The 18,781-nt window shown below is 48.2% G+C and overlaps 4 protein-coding genes across 4 annotated transcripts; 1 reads left to right on the top strand and 3 right to left on the bottom strand.

Moving 5' to 3' along the window:
* Positions 1-4,329: 4,329 nt before the first annotated feature.
* Positions 4,330-5,392, bottom strand: BKA55DRAFT_709240 (uncharacterized protein; the record flags this gene model as incomplete). The annotated part of the gene is made up of 1 exon (XM_046200759.1): positions 4,330-5,392. The coding sequence occupies one exon, from the start codon at positions 5,390-5,392 to the stop codon at positions 4,436-4,438; it is 957 nt and encodes a 318-aa protein (XP_046044117.1). The 3' UTR covers positions 4,330-4,435.
* Positions 5,393-7,519: 2,127 nt separating this feature from the next.
* BKA55DRAFT_652873 (uncharacterized protein) lies at positions 7,520-9,301 on the top strand (the record flags this gene model as incomplete). The annotated part of the gene is made up of 3 exons (XM_046197356.1): positions 7,520-7,537; positions 7,570-8,261; positions 8,311-9,301. Exons 2-3 carry the CDS (start codon positions 7,570-7,572, stop codon positions 9,299-9,301), a joined length of 1,683 nt encoding a protein of 560 aa, XP_046044118.1. The 5' UTR covers positions 7,520-7,537.
* A 4,738-nt stretch (positions 9,302-14,039) lies between these two features.
* BKA55DRAFT_523206 (uncharacterized protein) lies at positions 14,040-14,763 on the bottom strand (the record flags this gene model as incomplete). The annotated part of the gene is made up of 2 exons (XM_046188627.1): positions 14,040-14,372; positions 14,506-14,763. 2 exons carry the CDS (start codon positions 14,761-14,763, stop codon positions 14,040-14,042), a joined length of 591 nt encoding a protein of 196 aa, XP_046044119.1.
* Positions 14,764-18,478: 3,715 nt separating this feature from the next.
* On the bottom strand, positions 18,479-18,781 carry BKA55DRAFT_522568 (uncharacterized protein; the record flags this gene model as incomplete). The annotated part of the gene is made up of 1 exon (XM_046188592.1): positions 18,479-18,781. One exon carries the CDS (start codon positions 18,779-18,781, stop codon positions 18,479-18,481), a length of 303 nt encoding a protein of 100 aa, XP_046044120.1.

The following is an 18,781-nucleotide window of genomic DNA, read 5'->3' on the forward strand; positions in this document are numbered from 1 at the left end:
ATAAATAATAGGTCACGTGGAGCTATTCCCAACCTCACGATTCTGCCCGTGGGATCTGACTGCCTTGTTGCTTAAGCATAGGCCCCCCAGAGTAACACACCCTCCCCTAATCCAGTTCTTCAGTAGTTGGATCGACTCAATGCTCGATCCAAGTAGAGAGTGTCGCTGTGAGCTGACTGTAAGCTTCGCAAGACTGAATGCTCTCTCACAATCGGTTGACATGACCGGGATTGCAAGGACATCCAATGCAAATCTACTTAAACGCGGAAAGGCATTGCTATGATCAATCCACCAAAGAACAGGGTCATCTACCTGTTCCGGCTCGAGCCTATAGTATCGTTCAAGCTCACTGCCTGTTGCCGAGGGCTTAGGCTGCCGACTCTTCACCCACTGCTCAAACCTACTTTGCTCAGGTCGGGGCGTCAACGAGGAGGTGGCCGAAATACTCTCAGAAGCATCATCGTCGTTTTTCGAGTACCAACGCTCAAAGTGGGCTTTGATGCCATCCTTTGCATCCCGAAGCCATTGCAGCTGCTCTGGGGAAGTCCAATTACCATCCACAACCCCTCTTTCGGCATAACCCCTCTTTCGGCAAGCAAAATAAAAAAAGCTTCACCAAAACTCACCAACTTCACTTACACAAATATTGACCAAAATAAATAGCTACTTGGAGGACAATGCCTTTGCTGATTATAGAAATGATTGGAGTTAACGATTGTAGCCCTCTAAGGCTGTGCGGGGTACGCGATGTATGCATACCGTGCTATGGAAATAGTGTTAATTTGATCATCAAGTTCTTCACCGCTCTTTTCTCTGTTTTTTGGCCTTTATCTGCGACAACATATGAAAATGCCTAGGTCAAGACTTCGATGGAAATACACAGAGGAAGACATGGCAGAGGCCATATTGGATGTTACTGATAATGGTTTTTCACCTCCTCAAGCCGCTCAGAGACGGGGAGTGCCTCGGAGCACTCTAATCGACAGACTCAACGGCCGCGGGGCCGTGAAAGAGCAGGTCCACCCTTATCGACGCTTGTCCAAGAGCCAAGAGGATAGGCTCGCTTTCTGGATACTCCGTCAGGAGTCTTTGGGCTATGCTCCGTCCCACAGTCAGATCCGCGCTTGCGTCATGGGCCTGCTGAGACAGCAGGGCGAACATCCCGACTTGGGACGTAACTGGGTGACCAAGTTTATCAATCGCCGCGCAGACCTAAAGACCAAGATAGGTAGACGTCAAGAAGCCAAGAGATTTGACTCTTTCACACCTAGAGCGGTTCATTGGTACTTTGATATCAGGGAGGGCCAATATGGTTGGATCAAGCCTGAAAACACCGTCAACGTTGATGAGGGGGGTATTATGACTGGTTTCGGCAAGAATTCACCTCTATTCCCTGTCAATGCTTGAGTTTTGGCCGACTAACCCTCTGGGTTCAGGTCTAGATAGCCTGGTCGTTGGAAGCGCGGACCCGAAGCGCAAGGCGTTTCTCAAGGGACCACAAACTCGGAATTGGACTTCATTCATCGAAGCCATCACTGCTGACGGCCGCGCTTTAGTTCCTGGCATAATATTCAAGGGGAAACAGCTCCAGAAACAGTGGTTTCTTGATGAGTTCAAGCAGATAGCAGACTGGTATTATATAACATCGCCCAACGGGTGGACTGATGACCACATAGGCATTGAATGGCTTGAAAGAGTTTATCTGCCCCAGACTACGCCTGCCGACGACTCTGATGCGAGACTGATCATTTTAGATGGTCATGGAAGCCATGCAACAGTATGTTCACTATTTTCCCCACCTTAAGATCAGTGCTGAGTGATGGAAGGATGAATGAATGGCCACGTGCTTTTTGAACAATGTTTATTGCTGCTATCTACCAGCACACTGCTCTCATGGACTCCAGCCACTGGACAATGGAGTATTCAATGCCTCGAAGGCTGCATATCGACGAGAGTTGGAAAAGTTCGCCTCGTTGACTGATTCCGCTCCGATGGACAAGGTTAATTTCATCAGGGCCTACGCCAAGGCTCGTCGAGTTGGAATGACTGAGAAGAACATACTGTCTGGCTGGAGGGTTACTGGAAATTGGCCGATCTCACGTGCCAAAGCGCTGCGGCACCCAGAAATCCAGGAAGATAGGCCGAATGGCAGCCCAAGGGCGACTCCCGAGCCCAGGCCGTATTTTGACTCGGACGATACACCACAGACGAGCCGTCAAATTCGTGATCTTGGGCTGAACAAAACACCAAAGACACGGAGACGGTACAGCGTGATAGCTAAGGGCTTTGAGGCTCAACAGCAGACGGTAGCGGCGCATACGCTGAGGATTGCTAGCCTAGAGGAAGAATTGGCTCGCCTGAAGAGAGGGAAGAAGAGGAAGGCGGTGCCGAATCCTAACAAACGTTTTATGGCTCTTGGAGAGACTCTAGCTGGTAAAGAGTCCATACCAGAAGGGGCGACTCAAAATATGCCTGTTGTGGTGGAATCTGTCTGTTCAAGCGAGCAAGAGTCAGAATCGGAGGCTGGTTCTGTCATCGAAGTCAGAGAGGAAAACATACCCCACCAACCACCCAGGCGGTCGCGGCGGGTGGCGAAAAAAACCAGAGTACAATAGATAAACCCTATTTATGATTTATGAAACGAAAAGTTTCACGGATTTCTATCAATTCGGTCAAGTTCTGTGTAAGTGAAGTTGTTGATTTTTGGTGGTGGCTTTTTTATTTTGCTTGCCGAAAGAGGGGTTATGCCGAAAGAGGGGTTGTGGATGGTAGTCTCCAGCCACCGGAGGCCAAGGTCCGGATTCAGAACAACAGAGGCCGCAAACAGAGGCGACCGCCCCAGAAGAGTATAATATTCGTTCAGCTTAATCCAAGCAGCGTTTATGCTTGCCCTGATACTAGCACGCTCTTGACCCTCCATACTGGCAATGTTACTTACGGAGCGAGCATCGTCCTGCAGGTAGTCTCCTCGAGAATGTACAGGAAGAGCACCTTCGTTAAACAATGGGCTGGTGGATGGACAAGCCGAAAGAACCGTTTCGCGACGGCGGTGTAACGGCGTGATCTCAAACCCTTGGAGTCGCGATGGTAGTCGTGATTGGCGCAAGGGTCGCCCTCGAGCTTGCCCGACTACAGATGGCCGCGCAGACATTGACTTCGTATCCGCAACCGATTCAAGCTCCTCCCCCTGAGCTCTACGTCTTTCCTCCGTAGCATGATTCGCAGTTTCATCGTCGTAGAGAAGCCTCCAATCTTTTAGATGTTCCAGAATATACTCCATCCCTGTCATGACCTCCCAGAGCCGGCCGTGGCCTCCACTTGTACCCCATCCTTGTGTTCTCATTGTCATATTGTAGATCGGCTCCAAAATATGGCTAACTTCCCTGAGGACCTTCCAGTCATCGGAGGTCAGAATGTCGGCCATGGGAACCCTTTTTGAGGCGTCTGCTTCTAGCCCTAAATCTTGGATGAAGCTATTGAGCTCAGACTGCTTGATCAAGGCGCGCTCGATCATCATGTAGGTCGAGTTCCATCTCGTAGGGCTGTTTTGTACCGGTATGTCGACACACTCCTAACCGCGGATGAGTCCAGCATGAGGTTAATGACCATAGATGAGGGGGGGTTTACCTCAGCATCCTGCATGACTTCGTACCGAGTCCAAAGCGAGAATCAATGCATAGAATGGAAATTATTTCGCCCCTAAGTGGGTCTAGACCCAAGGCACAGTGTGGTAATTAAGCGATTCACAGTCCGGACGATTTGGTCCTGGTACTCAGAGCCCCACAGCTTCATACAACGAACGGTTTAGCCAGTTTTGACCCTCCAAATGTTTGGAGTCTTATCTTGCATAGCTAACCCTCTTAGGCTAATCCTCGCTTGCCTGCTTTCAAGTAATTCATGTGGAGGACTCTGAAGGTCCCCACAATATAAGATATTCATGAACAGCGATGAGATCAGTCTTTCCACGTACTGATAGTGCGACCGGCCCTTCAGCGATTTAGAAAAGGATGGTTTTCGCACGTTTCTGCTGATCGGGCAACTCTCTGTGCACTAGTGAGGTCCGAAGAAAGTTGAGCTTGATCTTTAGCCACCGACCAGAGCTGTTTCCGGACCATCACCGACAACCCATCCTCTCCAGGATCTTTCTACGGTTTGGCTGCCATCGAGTTCTGTTCCACATTTCCGTTTGCAACTCCCTGGCGTGTGGCTACTAAAAAGCATCGCCCCAGCTCCATATTCATAGGGGTACGAGACGTTACAAAGCAACTCCGTCTTAACCAGAATCGTATATTGCTCTTCACGTGGTTTCTTACGCCGCATTTTTAATATTGAGGGACAAAGGTAGCGACTAGCGTCAAAAATGTAAATATGTGTTCCAAGCAACCTCATCCGTTTGGTATTCTCGCCGTCCCTCGTAGATGGATAGCCCTGGTCCTTATTCAATGAAGGATAACGGTGGAACTGGCTGAGTAAAGACCATCGAATCAGGGGGCATAATAGCCGTTTGAAATGGTCCTAAAAACATCATATCGAACATGACGCCTGTAACCTCCGAGGTGCCAGATTCCTGCTGAGAAGAGATTCTCGGGGTTGACAGGAAACGACCTCCATTTAGACTCTGCGTATTCAACTCTTCGGCGGTGCTAGCACCACTTGGGCTTCCATCGAAGGGACTTAGTGAATTGCCATAGGTATCGAATGCAGTAGAGCAAGCGACTAGCCTATCCACACACTTCTGCGCCTCATTCGCGATGTAGTTCTGGATGAGAACACAATTGCATTCTGTATGCCGCAGTAATTGAGTCTTTAGGTGGTAAACTTCGACGGTTAGAGAGTCGAAACACGTCATGAGATAGCGGTTCTGGTCCTCTATAGTTTCTTCTCGAGAAGCGAGGGCTAAGGCTTCATCACGCTTGCGGAGACGACACTTATTCGCCGCAATGCGATTACGTTCGAGCACCCGACGCCGGCGGGGATCCTTGGGGAGATCATCATCAAGCTCCTCCTGTTGACCTGTTACCTTCTGCTCTTTTGGCTGCTTCTTGGGTATTCGGCCCCTTTTCCTTGGCTTGGGTGACTCTGCAGCCTGCCCAGAGGCACTGGACTCGAAGAGTGCCTCGTTTGCTTGTAATTTTCTTCGGGTGTGGACCCGCCGGTTCAACATCTTGTCTTCCGTAACGGGTGGCAGTATATTTTGCAGTGTTCTGCTACCTCCGAGGTTCTTGAATTCCGCGGGCTGAGTCGATAATGCGATGTAGGTGGACTCGACACCCACTTCCATCGGGACTGGGGAGGCATCAATTGCGTCCTTAAAGAATGAGCTGGCGCCTATTTCACTTGGCGTCGACTGATATGTTATATGGTTTGGAAACATCGGGGAAGCGGTATTCATTATGCAGGATGGTGGGATCATTAGTATGGTGTGGTGGCGGTAACTTCTGAGTGAGAATCGAAGGCAAGATCTCCCAGCAGTAAAGAAAAGGGCTATACGAAGAATATATAAAATGATCTAGGTCCGTGGATTATAATTGTTAGGCCCTTTAATAAGCTGCGATGAGAGGTCTTCAATGGCCTAGATTGACACCCTGGATATGGTAGAAGAGGGAATTCAAGGAGAATTGCCCAAGTAGGCGGGCCAAACGACATAAGTAGGGCACGGGAGGATCAAATATGGCAGCTTTCACAAGCAACAGATCGGACTGCGGTACCGGGCGCAGTGCGCAAAAGCTTATCTGTACGTAGCCAGGAACACAGCACCAGCAGATACTAACCTTAGAACAGCCAGGCCATGAGCAGAAAACAGGATTTGCCCGTGGGAGCGGGATGTTCAAACGGCCAATTTTGGAACCCGAGGAGATCAAAAAGCCCTTTGTTTAAGGAGATGACGTATGCGGCCATGATTAGCAAATCTGCCAAACGTTTCGGAGTCCGGCAATTAGTCACCATCCATGTCGTTGAGCCTCGGGGGCCAGGCAATCTCACTGGGGCAATAAAACACAGCGTCATGCATGCAGTAATTCTCGACTTGCTTAAAGCTCTTAGAGTTCTGATATGCAGTGGCCTGAATGGACACCAACGAGGTTGTGAAGGTGGGGGATGGGTGAGCGGTTTACGGTATGAGCAGACATGTGATTGTGCTTGGACTTTTGGGGGCGAGGGCTTTGCATAGAGGATAACCGGACACACCAGCTCACCGGAAGGTGCCGAGTAGGGGGCCAGATGAAGATATGGCCGGGAGCATTTTGTCCCGTAGTTCTCATCCCCCATGTAATGCGGGGAATTGGAGGGGTACCACGTTCTCTTAATGAGAACTAGCGCCAGGTCCTCGCCTCTAAGTTTCAGCCATCTGCATCATATTTTCACTCGATCTCCTGACACAACATAAACTCCGTGTTGGAGCCATGGAGAGCGTCGGACGTCTGCTATGTGGTAGTTGATGATCGGTGGGTGCTCTTGCCGGTAGCTCTTGATGCTCCAGACACTGTGGATCATCAATTTGTCGGCTTCAGTCGGAGGCGGCATAGCGCATAAGATCGCGCCGCGGATAACTCAAAGTCTTCCCAAGCTAGTTGTGTGTTTCTTGATGAAATCTGTTTTGACTGGTGGTCACTGCATATGCAACCCTATGGTACCGACATCATAAGTGCGTTTTCTAAACGTTGAATCCCGGCGCGGACGAACCGTCGTATTGCAATTAACAAACAGTGGGAACGAGAGGTTTGGGACCAGCAGCCACAAAAGAACTCAATGAGCTTTAACCGTTCATTGCATCTACCCCGGCGTTGTTTTGAGTCAACGGAGCACGCCACGAACATCACGCGTCCACCAACAACAGCAACTGCATCTGAGCAGCAGTACAACCCACAGAAGTGTGACGGCGGAGCCTAAATCTTCGAGCGTCGCCAAGATTTTCCACTTTTACTGGCGTAGTGACTTCTTTTTGCGTCATCGTCATTCTCCGGTCCCGCCCCAAATCCAGCGCCTAGACGCTGTACACTGCGCACCGCGCTGCACATTGCTCACTAAAGTGGAGAGAAGGCATTGCAAGTCAAGCTACAGCTGTCAATTAGGCAAGCTATGAGTCTCTGACCTGCTATACCGAGTACGGCTTATAGGCCATGGCAAGGTGGCTCGAAACTCTCCGACCGGTCTGCAACGGTACCGTAGGATAAGTTTCCCAGCAGTATCCCTGATATCAGGGAGTGGTTAACATGTGAATATGACTGATTGCCAAGATGAAGAGGGGCTTTTCACTGTAAACTGACACCATGCAGAGAGTGCCATTTATGATGTCACTCTATCGCTTTCATGGCGTAGCAACTCCTGTCTCTTCTTCAATCTCGATTGCTATGGGCCATTATTGGCACGGCGCGACGCCCAATTTGTTGGGATCTCAACCTTCCTTTTCTCGTCAACGGTCGCGCACACCGGAGCTGCCCTCGACATCAGGGGCGAATTCTAACAACCCAAGAAACCGGAGCTTTCGTTACACCTCAAAACAAGCAGCCTAGATATACCCCTGTATGACGTGCGGTGTGTAGGAGGCAGCTCTATGAACCATCTATCCAGATGACCGCTCTACCCTCCTCAGAAGGGAGCAGCTACTTTATTTTCTCGAAAATGGAAGAATGCCATTCTCCCTCGCAACTGGCGGCCAGGACAACCACTTCTCAGTCTGGAGCAGACTCAACGAGCGACACATGCTATCAGTCTCTTGAACATCCAGACACAGCAGCCTCTTCGGCTTCCTCGCCGCCTCCAATCTACGGCGAATCAATGGATATATCCTGTTCCTCGACACCATTTAGGGATATTTCCGCCCCATCCGATTGTAATGAAGGAATTCATCTGGTCAAGCCGTCAGCAGAGCACGCTTGGTTACCCCAATTTCAGAAAGACGGTGTCTTTGTAGCACCGGACGATAGCCTGGAACGCCGGCTGGATCTCAAGGCGGGCGACTCGTACTACGCCTCGTCTGTTGACAATGATAATCCGGCCGATACGTCAACACGGCGTTCTCCAGAATTAGGAAAGTCTCACGAGCGCGCTGAAGTTGACACTGTTATTAACGCCCAGCCGTGGAGGAATGTCGACTACCTTTCCCATGACTGGAAGGAGGAAGAAATCCTGTCATCATGGAAATATATTACCACTCGCCGAGGTGAGGACCCCAATAGCGCCCGTTTGAAGAATGCATATTGGAGAATATGGACAAAATACAAAAACAACCTGAAGACTATGCCCCCCGAAGCACTCAACTGGTAAGGACATGACGGAATTAGGCAAGAGTATCAAGCTAACTTTGTGCAGGCTTAAAGATAGTGATGCGAGTTGGCTATATGGTCCCGTTCAGCAAGGTGCTAGCAAGATCTACTGTATGCAGACTGGACCTCCCAGTGCCTCATTGCTCCAGCCCAACTCACTAGTCAACACTAACAGGAAGACTATCCTGAAGAAAAGGAGCGTATCAGATACCATACTGCAGAGGCCATTGTCAACATCATCCTTACCCCAGCAGGCAGCCCCAGTGGTCCAGGTGAGGCAGAAAGACAGCCGGCGACTAAGAGAGCTTTCTTTTGATAGCTTAGCGACGATGGATCACAATATATTCCCCTTCCCTTCGATGCCAATGAGCCGTGATACCTCTAGTATGCTGCCATTGTCAGCATACACTGGGATCTCATCTTCAGGTGTTGAGCGCAAACACATCCACTTCAATTATAAAGTCGAGCAATTTATCGCCGTCGAAGTTAAAGACGACGACGATGGCGGCGACTGCGATATCAGTACCGATACCAATTCCGAAGACGGAATCATAATGAAGCTGGACAGGTCGCGAAAGACGGCGAAGGAGGGCAATTCATTACTCTCTAATGGAAAGACGATCGCGATGCTTCCATCAACAACACTAAAACATCGAGAACATATACAAGTCCCAGAAACGGTCATACGCTACACCTCTAGCGCCTTACATAATCATCGTGTTTCGCCATTCTCTCCACAAGAGGCATCTTGTCCACCTAAAGCGTCAGGTAGATTCTCCGAGGATTTAATTGATGCCGATACAAACTTAGGCTGGTACACATCTGGGACTTTCGAAGAACATGATCCGCATCACATTATTCCTACAGAGAGCTTGACCGCCGAGCCAGCTGGCATGCGTCGCACTCCGTCTGGCATGTTTATGCCTTATGAGGAGGCGGTCACATGTTCAAACAAAGGGATGTTTTGTCGCGTTATTGACACCGTTAAAACAGCCAAGGACATGGCCTATGTTATTTGGAATAGTGGCTGGAGATGAAGCTTTGGAACGATGGAGACATTTTTACCTCTTGAAATGACGACTCTCTTTCCTTCCTTGCCAGTCCATCTCTATTGTGAGCGTAGCTGCCGGTGTGCCAGTGCCAAACCACCAGGGCATCGTAATGTATTCCCTGGAGGAGCACTGAGCTGCCCGCTTAAGCCTAGCCGTCTCCGCTTGGCGCTGTTGCTGGCCGTGTCACCCTCGCTCCGTCCTAGCGAACCGGCAGGTTGAAACGAGTTAATACATGGGGTTAAAGAGAAGAGCGTTAAAATCAAGGACAGGGATCGATTTGTAGAGAATAAACGTGGTTAGCCATAGACAGAGCACTGTGTCCCCTAGCTGTCAGTTTATACGAGATTACCCCCACAAATGTGACATATCCTAGTTGAATGATAGAGCAAACTCCCGCAATCGTGTGTTATTTTGAATGTAGGCCACGAGTCGCATATCCTTCTTACATATAAATCGAACCATAATTAGGGTAATAACGCCCATCATAAACCCGGTTCCGTCAAAGTTAATAAATATCGACATCATCGATGCCATACTTAGCCCTCAACTTTCGCACAAGCTGGAACCAAGCCAAAGTTTACCGGGATCTTCTTGTAAGGCTCTTTGGTAATCCTAAATGCTATAAATATGGGATTGAAGCAGCCGTTCTCGTTTGACAAAGTATCCAGCCCATAGCTTGCCAACTTTCTCTTTAGCACGCTCTCCGAGCAGCAGATTGGCCATATCTTCCACGTCAGCAAGCTTTGGCGGGAAACCTTACGAATGCAGATCTATATGTTCAAAGACGGCCTCTTCTTCCAGGTTAGTAAGTTTGCGAGAGTTGGGCATGATATCGCGTCGCGACGGACGGCCTTTTATTCTGGCGCGTGGTGTTGATTCAGGCACAGTATGGATTTTTTTTTTTACCACCTGAGTCATGGGAAAATTGCCCTTTGCTCGAATAGCTTGAACAGTTAGGAGTATTCACCTTTCATTTGAATTTGATTCCATGTTGTGCGGTTGAACGGAATGATGTCAAAGTAAGAGGAGACGCGTCGGGTCGAAAATCCGCCGTTCGCTTATATCCGACACTCGCTTATAAAACACGTTAGCAATACAATCCACTTCTTAACCATAACACTCAGTCTAATTCGAAACTTCAACTCAATTGCAAGGCTACCAAATAAATGACACCACTATATAAATTCGTCTTTTGATTATGGTGATTCTCTATTTGTGTCGTATACAAATACTAGGTGTGCTTTCTTTGGGAACCTATATGTCGCGGAGACCCCATTTCTGAAAACGAGCATACTAGGGTGCACGATAAGCATGCGAGACAAAAACCCCTCAACCTTACATCTAACTATCTGATCAATTATTTCCCAACTATATAATATGCCAAATTCTGATCAAGAGGCTAGAATTATTCTTGCACTTCAGGCCTATCAGGCAGACCCTAAATTAAGTCTGTGACGAGCCGCATTTATCTATACGTCCACTTCCAGACCCTCTATCACCGATCTCTTGGTCGACAAGCTCGCAGTGATTGGGTTCCAAAGCAACGAAAACTAAGTGATCTGGAGGAACAGATTATAGTTCAGTATATCCTTGACCTAGATTCGCGAGGATTTCCTTCCCAGCACCGTGATGTTGAAGAAATGGCGAATCGACTACTTGCTGACCGCGATGCGTCACCAGTTGGCAAGCGCTGGGCTATCAATTTCATCAAGCGGCAACCAGAGCTCAAGACGCATTTCCAGCGGAGATATGACTATCAAAGGGCCAGATGTGAAGATCCAACCGTTATTCGCAATTGGTTTAGGCTTGTACAGAATGTAATTGCAAAGTATGGCATCCGATCCGATGATATCTGGAACTTTGACGAGACCGGCTTTATGATGGGCATGATCTCAAGCTGTATAGTTATTACCAGCTCAGAGAGGCGTGGAAGACCGAAGTCAGTACAGCCTGGAAATCGGGACTGGCTTACGGCAATCCAAGCGATTAATGCAGAAGGTTAGGCAATCGATCCATTTATCATGGTTGCAGGCCAATATCACCTTGCTAATTGGTACCGAGAAAGCAACCTCCCAGCCGATTGGGCTATTGCCACGACCCAAAATGGCTGTATAGATAATGAGACAGGTCTCGAGTGGCTAAAGCACTTCAACCGATGCACAACCAACCGATCAACTGGTCCCTATCGTCTTCTGATCCGTGATGGTCACGAAAGCCACCACTCTGCCGATTTTGAGAGATACTGCGAGGATAATAAGATTATGACGCTCTGTATGCCGGCTCATTCGTCGCATCTATTTCAACCTCTTGATGTTGGGTGCTTTGGGCCGCTGAAAAAGGCATATGGTCGAGAAATAAACCATCTGATCAGAAGGTCTATAACCCATATTTCCAAGACTGAGTTCCTCCCGGCCTTTTATGCCGCTTTTCAAGCTACTATGACCGAGAATAATATCAAGGGTGCTTTTAAGGGAGCTATACCTGTTCCTTTTAACCCGAAAAGTGTGGTCTCAAAGCTTGATGTGCAGGTGCGGGTTCCAACGCCTGTTGAGGAGGAGGCTAGGCACCCTAGCCCTTGGATCTCTAAGACCCCAAAGACCGTCCTCGAGGCTGAATCTCAGTCTAAATACCTCGAAAGACGAGTCAGAAGGCATCGAAGTAGCTCCCCAGATTCTATTCTAGATGCACTAAAGTTTCTTTCAAAAAGGAACGAAGGCGGTTATGCATGAGATGGCATTGATGAGGTCTGAGGTCCAAGACCTTCGACGGGCAAATGAGACACTAAGCCGGCGCCGGAGGGCAAAAAGGACCCGCCTACAGAAAAGAGGGACGATGAATCTAGAGGAAGGTAGGGAAGCAGTTGGCCAGAAGGAGGTTAATGCGCAGGCGGTGGCCGAATTGTCGAGAAGTGGTGGTCAAGGAGGGTCGGCACGAGTAAAGGAAAGGCGTTGTAGAACATGCGGCAAGACAGGGCATAATACAAGAACCTGCCAGATAGTTGTCGTTATGTCTGGGGAAGAGTATAGCGATTAGTTTTAATTGATTGGATGATTTGTTGTGTTTTTATGGTGATTTCTATCTCAAAGGTTGAGGTTTTTGGTCCACCCGCTTGTCTGGTCCACTTGCTTATCATGTACGTTATCATTTATAATGTATAATAAGGTTTTATATAGAAAGCAAAACAGCTAAAGGTCTATAAAAATAATATTTAAGTGTAAATAACTATACTATGCCTAGAAATACTTTTTTAGATTTTTAGCTATTTCATGAAAGCGTAAGGATACTCTAGGGTAAGCTATTTTAGCTGCACAGTATGCTGTTTCGCCCGCTTATCTGTTTCGCTCGCTTACCTCGTACGTTATACTAAAGAAATCATTATTAAAATGTGATGGTTGTGTTTCCCAACGAGTGAACTAAACCGTTATAGGGTTTATGTTGGCAGGATCGTAGGGCGTGATGTCTGAGCGTAGCGAAGATGTCACGTCTCTTAATGGGCAAGTAAACGCGTGTCAGACTTTATTGGCATAAAGAAGTTTTATTGATAGCTGGTGAGCTAGAGTCTAGGAAAGTGCTAATGAGTGTGGTATATATACTAGGTAGCTCACGAGGAAGTGTGTGAGTCCGATGATGATGACTCAATGGATTGGAAGTGAGTAACATGGTTCTGCTCATCTATGAACGTCTGGAGACCAAGGCTCATTTGCATGTTACGCCTCTAGACATTCTTAAGACCGTTGTCTTCTAAAATGACCCATAATGGCTTTTGACAGGCCACGCAAAATAGTGGAATGCGTTTCGTCCCAATTGGCGCCTGGCACAGAGTTGATGACGCACAGAACACGGATGTCAATGCCCCGAGGAGATCGAATAGGAACAGCAGCATAAAATCTGGCGACGCTGCAAGGACGACAATACGAGTGAAAGCACGGGCCTGCGACCAGGTGTTGGACAATGATAACCGGTAGCTCCGCGGAAACATTTTCCTCGATTGACTCTTTAATGCCCCTCGAGATCTTGCGTTAATTAGCACGCAACGTATAATCACAGACCCCATCACCGCGAGGAATAGATGTTCCACAGGGCCGAAATGCCTCGTTGCTGCTGCTTTGAAATGGGTTGGGCACTGTTGAAGCAAAAATGGGTTGATTGTGTTGTTAGTTCTAACTTACATGTATCCGAGAGGAGCACAGCTCCTTACTTTGTATCCACATCCCAGCCACTAGCAGATCAGGCCACCTTAGTCACACGGTATCAAAGAAGGCTACCTCGTCTTTGACCACGATGAGGAGTGGCGTGGTCAGGGCTCCATCTACATTGATGCCCAAGCTGGTGGCATGCCCCAAATGATGTATGCGACTATTTTTCCCAGCGGCAACCCGATAGCGGGAGATATCAGACTCAGCATTCACGGTGTCACTGAGACTGACTCAAGTGTAAGCAGAGTTTCGATACGGAGATAAGGCTTGGAGGAGTGGAAAGGCGAATACGGAGTACTACGAGGGCGATCTCTTTGTGTGTAAGGTTGGACAGTGGCAGTTTCCCAGTGGCATTTTGCCGAGCTACGAGTCGGTCGATCTGGTTTGTGGCTTTTCATGCTAGCAGGAGATTGAGGCGCGAGAAGTAGCCGTGTATGTAAAGATATTAAAATATTTTAATTATCACTGACTTTGGTCAATCTGACAAATTGAAACGGCAACCTTTCCCCACTCTGCTGGCATAGAGCTCATAGCTTGCTCTGGTCTGGAAACTTGCGCAGCATATCAGCCAACTTGTCCATAGGCGCGGCCATGAGACCCATGACAGTCTCGAACGGTGGCTTCTCGCCTGCCCTGGGATGGCTGCGTGTCGGCACAAATTTCTTTGTGTGGTCGAACCTTCTCGCCAAAAACTCCATCTCCTCACCCTGGGCCTTGAGCGACTGTTCAAGAGCCGGCAAATCAAGCCTCTCCTCCTCCTGGATGTGCTGCCAGAGCGGGGCCCAGAGTTCCTTGAGCTTCGGCACGTAGTCTGGATCCGTGGATTTCATGTTCTGGAATTCTTTGAGAAGTTCCTTGATCTAATTCAAAGTTATATGCTTTTCTTGATCCATGGTTCATTCTGGGTCCTACCTTGTAGTGTTCCTGACGATCGCTGTCTGCAATCTCCTGACCCTTGGGGCCCATATACTTCTCAAAAGCAGGATAGACTACCAGCTCCTCGCCGATGGAGTGACGCATGAGTTCCCAGACGAACTGGTTCCTAAAACGTTGCTGATGGTCATGGTCGGTAGAGTTTATGACCTCATTGTAGTACTTTTCCAGCTCGCGGTGGTCCTGGATGATAGCATCTGAGATGGCCGATGATAACGCGGCGGTCTGGATTCGCATGAATCTCGGCGAAGCACGAAGGACTTGCGGCCGGAGAAGGGTTCGGAGCTGGAGAGATATGAGGGCGCGCATGGACGACATTATGAAGAGATGAATAGACTCGTTCGAAATACCATATCAAGGTGGTTCTGATATTGGCTGCTCTACTCATGTACCCGTCTGGTCTTGCTAACATGACGCACGGATGATGAGCTACATGCTATCGGGGATGTCTCCGCAGCGACAGTTGACGCTCAACATAGCGATGGATGACGGATAGGGCGTAAAAATAATGTTGTAGTGCTACCCTCGGGATATGAGGATCAGCCACTCATAGCAAGTCATTTTAATTGCTCTCATATCATTCGACGTGGGCCGGATTAAAAGCTCCTGCCGCACCCAGGTCGACAGATCAGCGACGTCATATGCTCAGGGTACTGGGGCGAGTCATACAGGCACAGCTAGCTGTGCCAATAATATCTGTTATATAAGAGGCATACGTGACCTTATTTCAATCCCTTCAATTCAACCATCAACAGCTTCTGCGATACCAATTCAACTTACTGTGCCTTTCTTTATCTATAATGAACCCAATTGACGCTTCTCGTTACTTCCCTGATGACGCCCTTCCTCCTGAAGGCAAATTCCGCTCACGGAAGAAGCTTGTTACAGCAATCAATGCTTGGGCAGCGCCCCCAGGCTATGCATTCTCAGTCAAGAACTCTTGGAAGACCTCTAGTGGAAGAATTGAAGCTATCTACGTATGTAACCGTGGCACAAAGCCCCCTCGTAGCTCATAGAAACGGCTGCAAGAGACTGCAATACGTTATACAGGATGCACCTTATCTGTCATAGCGAAGGAAGTCTATGTAAGACTACATGGAGTCTAAGGCATCGTCCTGGGGCTGGTTTTGGTAAACACAATCACGAATCAAGTCCCAATGAAGCAGTACATACACAACATCGTCAGCTATCAAGCCTCGATACATCAAAAGTCCAACAATTCGCCAATGCTGGCGTTGCGCCAAAGGAGATTAGATCCTACTTACATATGAATTCAGATATGCTTGCTACGCAGCAGTATATCTACAATTGCATTGCACGGGGCAAATGAGAGCTTGCTAAAGGTCAAAGCAATATGTGTGCCCTTGCCGATGAGCTTAACAATGAGAGCTTCTGGAGTCAAATATGCCTTGACGAGAGTGGCAGAGTTACAGTAGTACTATTTGCACACCGAAGATGACTACAATACCTCAAATCATATCCTAAAGTGCTTCTATTGGACTGTACATACAAGACCAATAAGTACAAGACGCCTCTTCTTGTTATAGTCGGTATTGATGCTTGTCAACGATCCTTCTGTGTTGCATCTGCATCCCTTAGTGGCGAGAAAGAGAATAACTTCATCTGGGTCCTTGGGCAGTTACGGGGTATATATGAGCTTCATGGAGTAGCTCTTCCATCTGTGATACTTACAGATCGCTGCCTTGCTTGTATGAATGCTGTTTCTTCTTGTTTCCCTGAGTCAACCTTATTGTTATGCTTATGGCATATTAACAGAGCAGTTTAGACATATTTTATGCTCGGATTTACTCAAGATAAGAACTATACTTAAAGGCAGGAAAAGTGGAACGAGTTCTACGACTCCTGGCATAAAATCGAGGCCTCAATGACTGCGGATATCTATAACGAGAGGCTTCAGAAGCAGGGCTGCCGTCAGATCAGATTAACAATCAGATATATCAATCAGATCAATCAATCCAAATCAGATACAGAATTTCATAAGATCAATCAACTCAGATACAAGCGTCTATACCCGGCTGGCTGATAAAAGTGGTTTTGCCCCCGCCTCCCCCCCCCTTTCTAAGGAGCGGGTGCCGTAACCTCTAATGGCGTACAAACCATAACCAGATAACCTAACTTCAATATATCACAACGATCTCAATCCTTGACCGATTTTCTTTAAATTACCGCTGTATCATTTCTCGTACCTTATTTCCCAATGACTTCAATTTCGGAGAAATCCCGCAAGAATGCGGCAGCTGGCGGCCGCGCTTGGCTTGCCCGCACCAGCCTCCCTCTCACAAAGTGATATCGCAGCCCAACGCCACGCAAATCTGCCTCTTATGAAGCAATATATATATCTCCTAAAAGCTGGGAAGCCGTTACCGACGATAAAGGCATCTATTTCTAAAGGAGGGCGCCCAATGGCGCTCACAAAGGCAGAAGAGCGCGCTCTCATTGAGTATCTTCGCAATGTTGAAACCAGCGCTTTCGCTGTGACCGAAGCTTGTATCCGCAACTATGCCAGCCTCATTCGCCAATTTCAACTAAAAGGACGAAAAACGAGGTTATCGCAAGCCTGGGTAGGGAATTTTAAGAAGAGGCACCCAGAATTACAGTGTAATCGTCCCAAAGTCAAGGAAATCCAACGAGCAAGCGCAGAGACCGATATCCCTCGCATGGAAGGCTGGTTTGGGGGTTATGAAGGCACAGTCATAAGAGAGGAAATTCGTCCTCAAAATCTATGAAATTTCGATGAATCCCCTATACAAATTGGCTGGATTGACAGCAACCTGAAGCTATTTTCAACTCGCAAGAAAAAAACACCAGGCCTGTTGCTTTTCAGCCGGGGAATAAGGAGTCAATGACCGCTGTGGATGCGATCAACGCCATAGGACTAGCAATTCCTTCTTTCCTTATCTTTGCGATGGAATCTCTGCTTGAAGAATATGCTTTTGCTGATATAGATGAAGATATTATCCTTACACAGGGTTCAAATCCACGACACTCCACGACACATTTGTGAATATGGCGTGGATATGGATGCTGACTAATAACTTCGATGTGGAATGGGTGGAAATGGATCCATTATGGAAATGAATCCATATTGTGGAATTTGTGGAATGGAAACCTACTTTGTCTAACAATGGTAATTAGTGGGTCGCATCCATGCCTTGGTGACGTCGATGTTTTTGTCACTCGTCTATTAGAATCCTATCTAGCGACTCGATCAAACCGGCACGCAACCAACTCCGTAGTGTCTGACAAAGCCCAATTGTACTGGCATCTAGCCTATTGCGGCTCTTGGTAACCATGCGGCCAGTGGTCGAGAATAGCCTCTCACACTCGGCTGACATTGGTGGCACAGTAAGCAGATCCAAGGCCATCCTAGACAACCGGGGGTATTTGAGCCGCCTTATGTGCCAGTATTCGTAGGGATCTGTGACAGAAGCATCAGCATCGTCGATATCACGCTGCCACTGTTCGTATTCATCAAGATCCAGACCGCCAACTGAGGACCTAGGGGATTGAGCTGGGGATTGAATTGGCGACTCGGTAACAGAAATCCCTCCAGCCGTCAGTCCTCGCTTCTTTGTGCGCCACGCTGTGAACTTGTTTCTTGAGGTCTTCAGCCGCTTATTGGCAGGCAACTCAATCTCTGGGCCATCAACCTCCAGGTCCCTATACTCTCTCTCCCAGAGATCCTGGACCATCTCCTTCGCCTTGGTAATCCACAACTGTCTTTCATCGTCGTCTCCCCACAAATCGTCAAACAGTGCCCACCGGTAGGCAGGATGAAGAACTGCGGCGCCATAGATCAGGGGGCTATCGTTCAGATGCTCGTAGTATTCGTTCAATTTGAGCCAGCCCAGGTTGATGTTGACAGCGAGGTGATGGCCGTCCGGAAAATTGGCGACTGCTCTTTTCGCGGATTCGAGGGTTTCGAGAAGAAATTCGTACGCGTGAATAAGATCCCAGCTTGTTCCTGTACAAGTCAGCTGTTAGAATAAGAATCGAGCCGCTTTTGAGAAGTCTAAGGCTTACCGGACAGTGGAGGGTCGATCTCGTTTTCCTCGACCTTTCTCCGGTGTTTTCCCTGTCCATCACCCTCAAGACCTCTCACAACCAGCTGGAAGTCAAGCAAAATGTCGTAAAGAGTCCCGAGCACATGCCAATCATCAGCTGTCATGCGATTCTCTTCCTTCAGGAAGAAGGGCAGCTTGGAGCCCTTTTTGACGTGGCCAGCTCTCGTCAAGTTGACCTTCTCCCACTCGTTTGACGCTCTCTGGACAAAAGAATTATAAAATGGCCTCAAGACGAGAGCACGCTCGATCAT

This window comes from Fusarium redolens (assembly GCF_020744475.1).
Source record: "Fusarium redolens strain MPI-CAGE-AT-0023 chromosome Unknown BKA55scaffold_18, whole genome shotgun sequence".
NCBI lineage: Eukaryota > Fungi > Ascomycota > Sordariomycetes > Hypocreales > Nectriaceae > Fusarium > Fusarium redolens.